The 12,198-nt window shown below is 41.9% G+C and overlaps 1 protein-coding gene across 1 annotated transcript; it reads right to left on the bottom strand.

Moving 5' to 3' along the window:
- Positions 1-1,500: 1,500 nt before the first annotated feature.
- LOC131624943 (uncharacterized) lies at positions 1,501-3,063 on the bottom strand. The gene has a single exon (XM_058895866.1). The coding sequence runs from the start codon at positions 3,061-3,063 to the stop codon at positions 1,501-1,503; it is 1,563 nt and encodes a 520-aa protein (XP_058751849.1).
- Positions 3,064-12,198: the final 9,135 nt, after the last annotated feature.

The raw sequence follows: 12,198 nt of genomic DNA, 5'->3' as shown, positions 1-12,198 counted from the left end.
GCCTCGATAACCTGGCATATGTTTAAGTTGGGAGTTTTACTCCAAATGGTACCACATGCATTTGCACAGTTGAGTCGCATTTGAAGTTGTTGTTGTTATTACGTTGTTGTTGTTATTACGTTGTTGTTGCTGTTATAAGTTGTTGTTGTTATACTTGTTGCTGATAATTGTTATTATACTTGTTGTTGGTAAATAATTATTATAACTGTTGTTGCTATTTGTTATTATAACTGTTGTTTGAATAAGTATGAAGTGGTGAAATTGTATGATCTAATCTTAATATATTATTTATCATACGCTTGTTTATATTGTTGGATATCTCACCCCTTCTGAATGATGTTTCCCTACCATGGGAAATGGACAGGTACTCAAGATAGCGGTGGAAGTTTGAAGTGATTTTATGAAGTCTTTAGTGACTGTTAGTTCGAGTTGGGTCTTGCTCTGATACGTAGCACTCGGGGGATGAACGATTGTCTTTTAACTGTTATTATAACTATAAATTGTTAACTTTTAAGTGGGATTTATGAAGTAATATGATGTTGGTGAAGTTGTTTTAATTTAATAAAAATATTATGCGAAGTGAAGTTGAATAATTGATATTATTATTATTAATAAAAGTTGTTTTATTTTTCAAAAGAGTAAACAGGTTTTATCGGTCCATCCGAGTTATGTGCTATGTATCTATGATATATGTGATTAAGTTGTTTGTTGTTTTACGTTGAATGTGACATCCCAATTGTATGTTGAATTTCCGCACTCTGATTTTATTAAATATTCGTTGGGTAGATTTGGGGTGTTACATGATCAAACTCATTCGGATCATGGTGATCGTCAATTCTGCCAGACACATCATCAAACAGCCCAGGATGTCCTCCATTCTCATTCCTTCTGGAGTTCTCGACGAGAACTCGCAAGTCATCCTGCCCCTTGGTTACATTAGTCAATGCTTCCATAAACTGCGCCATCTGCGCGTTCATCTGCTCTGTCAGTTGAGCTCTCATCTCAGCCATTTGTTCCTGAATCTGTTCCATCTGTCTTCTCTGACTGCTCCTAGTCGAATACGGATGATTAGCCGTCTTAGAACTCCTTCTGGTAACAAAACAGCAAGACATAAGATATAAGACCTGCAAAACCTGCAAATACATGACATGTATGATATATGAATGATATGCATGAAATGTTTGTCAATTTTCAGGTATCCAAGAGTTCATCCCACTTTCAGATAGGACATAGCAACCCTGACACCGAATATATTTGAATAACAATCCACACACAAGAATAAATCGGCAAACTGAGCATATTCCATTCAAACATAACTGAGAATTTGAGTTCATACAACAAAACACATAACCGTGTCACAAAGTGCTCATAAGGCATATAAAAGAAATCCAGAACATCAAACTGCGACCCCATCCAACAATCCTGGACATGGGCGACAAAAATCAAGCATAAACATCAAATCATCCATCATAGATCAAACAAATCCACTCCACAGCGACACTAGGATCGCCTGGTAACAGAATGAACTCCTCCATCTCCTCTCCGCTGGGCTCGGAGTCTTCTTAGTTCTTCTTCAAGTCGAGCAGTCTTAGCCTTCTCTTCTGCTAGCTGTTTATCTGAATCCCGCTTCTGCCTCTTGAGACTACTCTCTGATCTCTGTAACTGTAGACACTCTTGCTGCTTCTGATACAAATCTTCCTCTAGCAACTCATAGGGACGCCTCCGGGCACTGGCTTGGCTTGAACTTGCGCCTTCGACTTGCTTGAGCTGGTGCATCAACCTCATCTTTGCATCTCTCTCTTCAAAGAACTTCAAATTGGTCTCTTGCTCTCTTTCATGCAACCTGTAGTTGGTAACCAGAGCATCCTTGTAAAGTTCTGTTGGCACAAATTCGGATAGAATCAAAGGAGGTTGCTTTTGAAGTGGTGCAACTCTATCATATGGCAGCAACAAGCTTCCGACCCGTTTTACAATCCATTCAACATACGGTGTCAAAGCGAGCGATTCTTTCTTCCCTAAATGGGCTCCGTTATGCTTACGGATCTTCTTCCAAGCCACAATTATCTCCTTCAACTTTTCTGGATCCGACCCCTTCTCAAAATAGACTGTCTCCGCTATCAAGTGATCTGCCGGCTTGTCTTTCAACGTATACCCCAACTGACGCAAGGATACCACGGGATTGTAATTGATGCAACCTCTAGTACCAACCAAAGGAACATTATCGAACTTACCACACCCAACAATCACTTCAGAAACATTAATTCGATACTTTGGCCACTGAATATCATAAGAAGTAAGTGACATAATCCTGTGGGTCCACTTAAGTGTCTCCCTTGTCTTCACAAAAGGTCCTTTGCTGGGCAACAAAGAGAGGAACCAGATGAACAATAATTGAAGGCAACAAGTGATAGCACCGCCACGTTTCTCATATCGGGAATGAACGGCATAGTAAGTATCGGCCAACAAAGTAGGAATAGGATTCTTTCCCATGAAGACGTGTACCGCGGCCGAGTCTACAAAATTGGGAACATTCGGGAACATCACAATCCCGTAAATAGCCACAGCAAGCAATGCATTGTACGCGTTCCAATTCTTTTTCTCAAATTCCTCTTTAGCTTTTCTCACCAAGAACTTCAAAGAGAACCCCGAGACACCTCCATTCGACTTCCAATTATCAGATACTTCTTTTATGCTCAAATAAAGAGCAGCAACAATCAACTTGAAATTCAACTCTTTAGGAATGTCGATGAATGGCACTTCGCTTTTTACCTTGAGATTAAGAATAATATAGTACTCTTCCAATGTCGGAGCCAACTGGTAATCCTGGAACGTGAAACACCTCATTTCAGGATCATAGAATTGCATCAAAGTTTGCAAAGCAGGAGTATCAACCACGGTTTCCAACAAAGTCAAGATATTCCCATAATTATCCGTGAAACTCTTCAAGCAGAAAGCGGTCATTAACGAACCCAAACCCTCTAAGGCGGTCAACGGCTCTCGAAAAAAGCTGTAGGTGTGCGTATGTCTCTTTGCCTCCTTGACAGTATCCATGGGAGTGTCCATCTTTAACTTGAATGAACTCCTGAATGTCCCTGAAAAACATGACATGCGAATGCTTATTATACATATCTTTTTTTTTTTTGCGTTTCTTTTGGAAATAAATATGCTATGATGCAAAGTGGTGGGACTTGTTGCCGCCCACCAGGCATTCTGGACTACCGGTAACACACATAGTATAGAGCCAAAGGTTCGGCCCCCAAATGTTATACCACACAGAATATAGAATGTCAATCCACGGAACCAAAGCCCATAGTCAATAACACACTTGGAATAGCACACAGACTACCACTCGAACAAGAACCATAGTACCCCACGAACAAGGACCATAGTACCCCACGAACGAGAACAGCGGTAACCCACGAACGAGAACAGCGGTAACCCACGAACGAGAACAGCGGTCACCAACAATGTACCTGTTAATATGATCATTGATTCCCGCCCCACTCACGGGTAAAATCTAGGCCAAGGTAAGGTCATGAAACGCAGTATACGGTCCGCCCGAAGGTAAGCATCATCACAGCGCGTAAGCGGGTGACGATAATACCTCCGTTTGAAACCACTACTCTGCTCGTGGTCACATAATCCATCCCGAGACGTACACCTCGAGACAAACCATGCTCCCACTCTATCCTAGGGTTCCTATGGTTCACACATAGCCTGGGTATTGAGCCTTTTACCTCTTGAAACACCCACCCAACAGACAGATATCCAGCCAGTCCAGAATACGATGCAGAAAAGTAAAAGCGCACATAGAATGCAATGCAAACAGGTAAATATGCAAAGCAGTAAAAACACCCAATGATAAACACACAAGCGCTAGGATCGACTCGCTAGGTCCGGACCAGCAACAGGTCAAGACGTCCCCAGCAGAGTCGCCAGCTGTCGCTACCGCGAAAATTAACAGAGTCGCCACTAACATATTTATCCTGAAAAGGAAAGGGATGCCAGCAAACCACAAAACAAAACAACGGTCTCACGACCAGAGAAAAAGGGTAAGGGAGTCGGTTACGCGAGGGGAAGGTATTAGCACCCCTCGCGCCCATCGTACTCGATGGTATCCACGCTTGTGTCTAAATCTATGGGTGTGTAACAAATCTACGCTAATCTGGACTAAAATGAATGCAGAATGTAGGGAAAAGAAAGTGTTATGCTCGCACGGGCCCTACCCCGCTGCCTACGTATCTGTTTTGCAGAATCAGAGCTACCGTAGCTCGGCTAACTAATTTCTGTTTGTTTTGTATTTTTTAGGTGAACAGGTTACATTCACGCTCCGCTGCTCGACCTTTGGAGACTTATGCTGGGAATGGAGCGGAAATAACAAGCTCTTAAGAAAAGAAAATCAAAGAGTGTGGTTTGTGTTTTAAAGAATGCATGAGGAAGACCTAAGCTAAGGGGGAAAGCTTGCTACCTAATGTTATCATACAAAGGGTACAAGTCTAAACTAAACTATCAACCTACGAGGGAAAAGGGGAAGCACACAATAATATCACACAAACGAGCATCCACTCGTAAAGCAAACAAAACCAACGGTACTGACCGAATGGTAGAAAAGCGGTCCCGCCATAGCCAAGGGGAGCAGCTCAACCCAAGTCAACCAAGCATTAGACCTCGCGAAAATGATCGGGCCATAGACAAGAGGGCGGACCCCTCTCAGCAACCAAGCCGTCACGGATCATAAAGGAAAACGGTGCGTGCGTACACCGAGCATCAACGTCGAGCGACGCGAGCTATAGGAAAAGCGGGGGTCCGATTGCATGAACCCTTTACCTGACATACTCGATAACAAGATCTTTTGCACGTTCGGAAGCGAGCAACGCGAGGCGTGCGCATACTGAACAGACTCGATGAGACTAGGCGGGGGTTGATTACGAACCCTTGACCGCATGCCTTCCATGAGGACTTAACGGAGTGCCATATAGGACTTATTACACCGTGACTCCCTGCCGCAAAGCACAAATGTAAACACACCAACAAAGACAGAGCCTCTTTCGAGGACTTGGCCAGATGCATGTCTAGGTCCTACCTCTCATGTTAAAGGATGATGCGAGAAAACGACGAAGTGCGAGGAAATAAAATGAAACGAGATCAATACCAAACGGATTATGATCCGTAAACTAAGGCGAAGCAAAGCGAAGAAAGAGAATCCCGCGAGCGAGCTAGCAAAGCAAAAGCAAATAGTCAGCACACCGATTAGCCATAAAGCGCACAAATGTCGACTCGCACATCGAGCATAATCACGATACACCTGCAAGAGGAACAAGGAAACCAAACAAGCAGATATAAAGCAATAAGATCGTGTCTCCAAGTCGAGGGCACGATACAAGTCAATGAGATATAATCGTATTCCGCAAGTGAAGCAGAACACTCAAGCAATGAGTATCAATCGGTGACTATTCAAAAGCCTTGCACACTAGCACACAGGTTAGAGATAACAAACATCGCAATCGGAATTGCGTTATTACTATAAAACGAAAGGAAATCGACAAGTAAGGTAAACATGAAATGGACAATGAAACATCAAAGAGAAATCAAACATGAATGATCTACAAATTAATGCAAACAAAGCATCTAGCAAGATAGTACATCTCATAAGCTTTCCGACGATTTAAAGAACGTGCAAATCGGAGTTACGAGTAAAAAGATACGAAACTTTGAAGTTAGAAAAGCAAAACACAAAAAATTGCACTCAGGAACCGGTTCCCACCTAGGGACAACCCGGTTCCCCATACAAAAAAACAGAGGCAGAAACTGGGAACCGGTTCCCACCTAGGGACAACCCGGTTCCTGGTACAAAAACACAGAGAATGGCCAAATTAGCAAGCTGGGAACCGGTTCCCACCTAGGGACAACCCGGTTCCCCATACAAAAATACAGAGAATAGTCAAGTTAGCAATGAATGCAGAATGTAGGGAAAAGAAAGGATTGTGCTCGCACGGGCCCTACCCCGCTGCCTACGTATCTGTTTTGCAGAATCAGAGCTACCGTAGCTCGGCTAACTAATTTCTGTTTGTTTTGTATTTTTTAGGTGAACAGGTTACATTCACGCTCCGCTGCTCGACCTTTGGAGACTTATGCTGGGAATGGAGCGGAAATAACAAGCTCTTAAGAAAAGAAAATCAAAGAGTGTGGTTTGTGTTTTAAAGAATGCATGAGGAAGACCTAAGCTAAGGGGGAAAGCTTGCTACCTAATGTTATCATACAAAGGGTACAAGTCTAAACTAAACTATCAACCTACGAGGGAAAAGGGGAAGCACACAATAATATCACACAAACGAGCATCCACTCGTAAAGCAAACAAAACCAACGGTACTGACCGAATGGTAGAAAAGCGGTCCCGCCATAGCCAAGGGGAGCAGCTCAACCCAAGTCAACCAAGCATTAGACCTCGCGAAAATGATCGGGCCATAGACAAGAGGGCGGACCCCTCTCAGCAACCAAGCCGTCACGGATCATAAAGGAAAACGGTGCGTGCGTACACCGAGCATCAACGTCGAGCGACGCGAGCTATAGGAAAAGCGGGGGTCCGATTGCATGAACCCTTTACCTGACATACTCGATAACAAGATCTTTTGCACGTTCGGAAGCGAGCAACGCGAGGCGTGCGCATACTGAACAGACTCGATGAGACTAGGCGGGGGTTGATTACGAACCCTTGACCGCATGCCTTCCATGAGGACTTAACGGAGTGCCATATAGGACTTATTACACCGTGACTCCCTGCCGCAAAGCACAAATGTAAACACACCAACAAAGACAGAGCCTCTTTCGAGGACTTGGCCAGATGCATGTCTAGGTCCTACTTCTCATGTTAAAGGATGATGCGAGAAAACGACGAAGTGCGAGGAAATAAAATGAAACGAGATCAATACCAAACGGATTATGATCCGTAAACTAAGGCGAAGCAAAGCGAAGAAAGAGAATCCCGCGAGCGAGCTAGCAAAGCAAAAGCAAATAGTCAGCACACCGATTAGCCATAAAGCGCACAAATGTCGACTCGCACATCGAGCATAATCACGATACACCTGCAAGAGGAACAAGCAAACCAAACAAGCAGATATAAAGCAATAAGATCGTGTCTCCAAGTCGAGGGCACGATACAAGTCAATGAGATATAATCGTATTCCGCAAGTGAAGCAGAACACTCAAGCAATGAGTATCAATCGGTGACTATCCAAAAGCCTTGCACACTAGCACACAGGTTAGAGATAACAAACATCGCAATCGGAATTGCGTTATTACTATAAAACGAAAGGAAATCGACAAGTAAGGTAAACATGAAATGGACAATGAAACATCAAAGAGAAATCAAACATGAATGATCTACAAATTAATGCAAACAAAGCATCTAGCAAGATAGTACATCTCATAAGCTTTCCGACGATTTAAAGAACGTGCAAATCGGAGTTACGAGTAAAAAGATACGAAACTTTGAAGTTAGAAAAGCAAAACACAAAAAATTGCACTCAGGAACCGGTTCCCACCTAGGGACAACCCGGTTCCCCATACAAAAAAACAGAGGCAGAAACTGGGAACCGGTTCCCACCTAGGGACAACCCGGTTCCTGGTACAAAAACACAGAGAATGGCCAAATTAGCAAGCTGGGAACCGGTTCCCACCTAGGGACAACCCGGTTCCCCATACAAAAATACAGAGAATAGTCAAGTTAGCAATGAATGCAGAATGTAGGGAAAAGAAAGGATTGTGCTCGCACGGGCCCTACCCCGCTGCCTACGTATCTGTTTTGCAGAATCAGAGCTACCGTAGCTCGGCTAACTAATTTCTGTTTGTTTTGTATTTTTTAGGTGAACAGGTTACATTCACGCTCCGCTGCTCGACCTTTGGAGACTTATGCTGGGAATGGAGCGGAAATAACAAGCTCTTAAGAAAAGAAAATCAAAGAGTGTGGTTTGTGTTTTAAAGAATGCATGAGGAAGACCTAAGCTAAGGGGGAAAGCTTGCTACCTAATGTTATCATACAAAGGGTACAAGTCTAAACTAAACTATCAACCTACGAGGGAAAAGGGGAAGCACACAATAATATCACACAAACGAGCATCCACTCGTAAAGCAAACAAAACCAACGGTACTGACCGAATGGTAGAAAAGCGGTCCCGCCATAGCCAAGGGGAGCAGCTCAACCCAAGTCAACCAAGCATTAGACCTCGCGAAAATGATCGGGCCATAGACAAGAGGGCGGACCCCTCTCAGCAACCAAGCCGTCACGGATCATAAAGGAAAACGGTGCGTGCGTACACCGAGCATCAACGTCGAGCGACGCGAGCTATAGGAAAAGCGGGGGTCCGATTGCATGAACCCTTTACCTGACATACTCGATAACAAGATCTTTTGCACGTTCGGAAGCGAGCAACGCGAGGCGTGCGCATACTGAACAGACTCGATGAGACTAGGCGGGGGTTGATTACGAACCCTTGACCGCATGCCTTCCATGAGGACTTAACGGAGTGCCATATAGGACTTATTACACCGTGACTCCCTGCCGCAAAGCACAAATGTAAACACACCAACAAAGACAGAGCCTCTTTCGAGGACTTGGCCAGATGCATGTCTAGGTCCTACTTCTCATGTTAAAGGATGATGCGAGAAAACGACGAAGTGCGAGGAAATAAAATGAAACGAGATCAATACCAAACGGATTATGATCCGTAAACTAAGGCGAAGCAAAGCGAAGAAAGAGAATCCCGCGAGCGAGCTAGCAAAGCAAAAGCAAATAGTCAGCACACCGATTAGCCATAAAGCGCACAAATGTCGACTCGCACATCGAGCATAATCACGATACACCTGCAAGAGGAACAAGCAAACCAAACAAGCAGATATAAAGCAATAAGATCGTGTCTCCAAGTCGAGGGCACGATACAAGTCAATGAGATATAATCGTATTCCGCAAGTGAAGCAGAACACTCAAGCAATGAGTATCAATCGGTGACTATCCAAAAGCCTTGCACACTAGCACACAGGTTAGAGATAACAAACATCGCAATCGGAATTGCGTTATTACTATAAAACGAAAGGAAATCGACAAGTAAGGTAAACATGAAATGGACAATGAAACATCAAAGAGAAATCAAACATGAATGATCTACAAATTAATGCAAACAAAGCATCTAGCAAGATAGTACATCTCATAAGCTTTCCGACGATTTAAGGAACGTGCAAATCGGAGTTACGAGTAAAAAGATACGAAACTTTGAAGTTAGAAAAGCAAAACACAAAAAATTGCACTCAGGAACCGGTTCCCACCTAGGGACAACCCGGTTCCCCATACAAAAAAACAGAGGCAGAAACTGGGAACCGGTTCCCACCTAGGGACAACCCGGTTCCTGGTACAAAAACACAGAGAATGGCCAAATTAGCAAGCTGGGAACCGGTTCCCACCTAGGGACAACCCGGTTCCCCATACAAAAATACAGAGAATAGGTTAGCAAGCTGGGAACCGGTTCCCACCTAGGGACAACCCGGTTCCTGGTACAAAAAACCAGAGAATCAACATTTTGGATTGAGTGGGAACCGGTTCCCGCCTGGGACAACCCGGTTCCTGGCGTGTGAAAACAGAATTTTATGCATTTTAAAGGCCTTGGAGCCATTCGCACTCGATCCAAAACGTACCAATTGATCACAAACAAACATCAACATCACAACATACCAACATTCACACATCAAACGATCCTCATGTCAACAATTATGCTAAGTGCGACGCGTCAAATAATGCCAAGATCGATCGAAAATATGGCACATGCATTTATACGAACACGTTGAGTACATCGCAAGCAACACAAATTATCAACAACAATTATACACACAAAATCACCGACAAATCACGGATCCGAACACGAATAACACAATTCATCATCAACGGATATCAATTACATACAATGAACATCAATCCTAACCAAAATCCATATGAACACGATCAATTCGAGCAAAAATACACAAATTCACCAATCAAACATCATCAATCATCCATTAATCAAGAACAAGAGGTAGATCTAGATTTGAATTCACATGATAATCAACAATTAAGCACTTAATTCAAGGTTCAAGGCTTACCGAATGAAGATTCAAACCGAAGTGCGAACACGAACACGATACGAACGCGAACACGACTCGAATCTCGAAAGCGAAATCCGGATTAGCATAGAGAGGGAGGCGCGCAAGCTTAGTGAGGGAGAGGGAGATAAATTCGAACTTTGATCCTTGATTCTTCAATCCATGTTCTTGATCTTGATGAAATTTGATGAATATTGATGAAAGTTTTATGTAATTTGTGGTTTTGATTCAAGAGAATTGAGAGAGAATTAGGAGAAAGTGTTTGTGAAGAATTGGTGAATTGAAATTGTGAGAGTCCTCCTCCTTGATTTGTGAAGAGCAAAATGTTTATATATTGTCAATGCGAAATGTCCAAATTGCCCTCGGTACGTCTCATTTTGGCTCGTTTTTAAGGAAACTCGGTTCGGCTCTGAATTTCGGAACGAAACCAATACCGTTGTGAAGATGACCAAATTTGTGATCCGTTGCCGCGAGAATCGCCTCAATCCGATAAGCGATGAAGAAAATATGCGCGTTTGAATGGCGAGAAACGCCGATTCATCTGGTGCGACTGTGCAGAATTTTGTGAGTACCGCTCACAGAACTCGATAAAACTCCATCTTCGGCTCAGAATCTGAACCGGCATGTGTGACAAAGAATCGAAGCTAACGAAATTTCTGAGAGAATGCCGCCGGAATGGACTTCATACGATAAAAATCGAAGAAGTTATGAATTTTCGAACTCGGCGCGACATACACGAAAACACACTTTTTACCAAAACGACACGACGATCTTTAAAATGATGGGAGCTTTCCGTGCATATTTGGCCTTCGGTCCGAACATATGAAATCTTGGTAATGATGTCACGGAGCTCCAGTTAAATTTTCAAGCGAATCCGGCGAGCGGATTAGGAGATATGAATTTTCCGAGGCGCAAAACCCTACATTCAGCACTATTTTTCACTACGAAATCTCAAGCAATTTGCCAATTTGAAGACCTTCTTCAAAGAATTAGCTTCCGAGCCGAACACGAAAGTTGTAGATATCGTCGAAACAGTCAGGACAACGCGGGAACTAAGCTCATATCACCTTCCAAATATGACTTGCGAATTTTTCTCGTATTTCCACTGTTTAAACCATTTTTCACGCCTTTCTTCTTAAACCCATGAAAACTCTTTATTATTTTTCTTCAATTTTGAAATGACGAAATAAACGTCATTATTAACTTATAGCTCAAATAAAGAGGGCAAATTTTGGGGTGCAACACTCTTAATTTTTCATTGGTTGTTGCTATTTATTTAGTATGTGGAAATTATACTGATTTAGAAGATTAGAAGACGAGCCTCATAATATACTATATACTCAGCACTGAATGTACTTTACGCTGCTACTAGTATTTAATAAGCATATGAGACTTTATATTTCTATTCTACTAGTATATATTTATATTTAACCATTAAAATAAAACTTTTGGAATATAATGAATCAAAGAATTCATAGTATTTATTTCCTACAAAATTTATTACTCAATTGAACAAAAAATTTTACAGCATAGGATCCTATATTTTGGAAAGTGTAATTATTTTCTTTTAATATTAATAGATAAAAAAATGTTATATAAAAACTCAATAAATAAAAAACTATGATGAAAACCTAATAAATAAATAAATGAAAAATGATTAAAAATTAAAATAATTATAATTAAATTTATTTTCAATTAATATATAATTATATTTTTTATATATTGTTTTGAATTATATATATATATATATATATATATATATATATATATATATATATATATATATATATATATATATATAATTAAGGTCCATTTTTAAAATTATAACGGGGCCTCGGAGTTGATTGGGCCGGCCCTGGGCATTAGTCCCATCTTTTTGGAGGTATTATGGACTTTCTCCCTAGCTAATCCTTTCGCCAAAGGATCTGTTTAAGTTTTCATCAGTGCGTACATGATCTACTCTTACAGCTCCTTTAGAGATACAGTCTTTAACGGTGTTGTGCTTTCTTCTTATTTGACGTCTTTTACCATTATAATAACGGTTCTCAATTTTTGCAATATATAGCCGCGGTA

This window comes from Vicia villosa, unplaced genomic scaffold, assembly GCF_029867415.1.
Source record: "Vicia villosa cultivar HV-30 ecotype Madison, WI unplaced genomic scaffold, Vvil1.0 ctg.000175F_1_1, whole genome shotgun sequence".
In the NCBI taxonomy this organism is placed as follows: Eukaryota; Viridiplantae; Streptophyta; class Magnoliopsida; order Fabales; family Fabaceae; genus Vicia; species Vicia villosa.
Note: the sequence above shows the minus strand (reverse complement) of the source record. Positions and strands in the feature narration are given on the sequence as shown.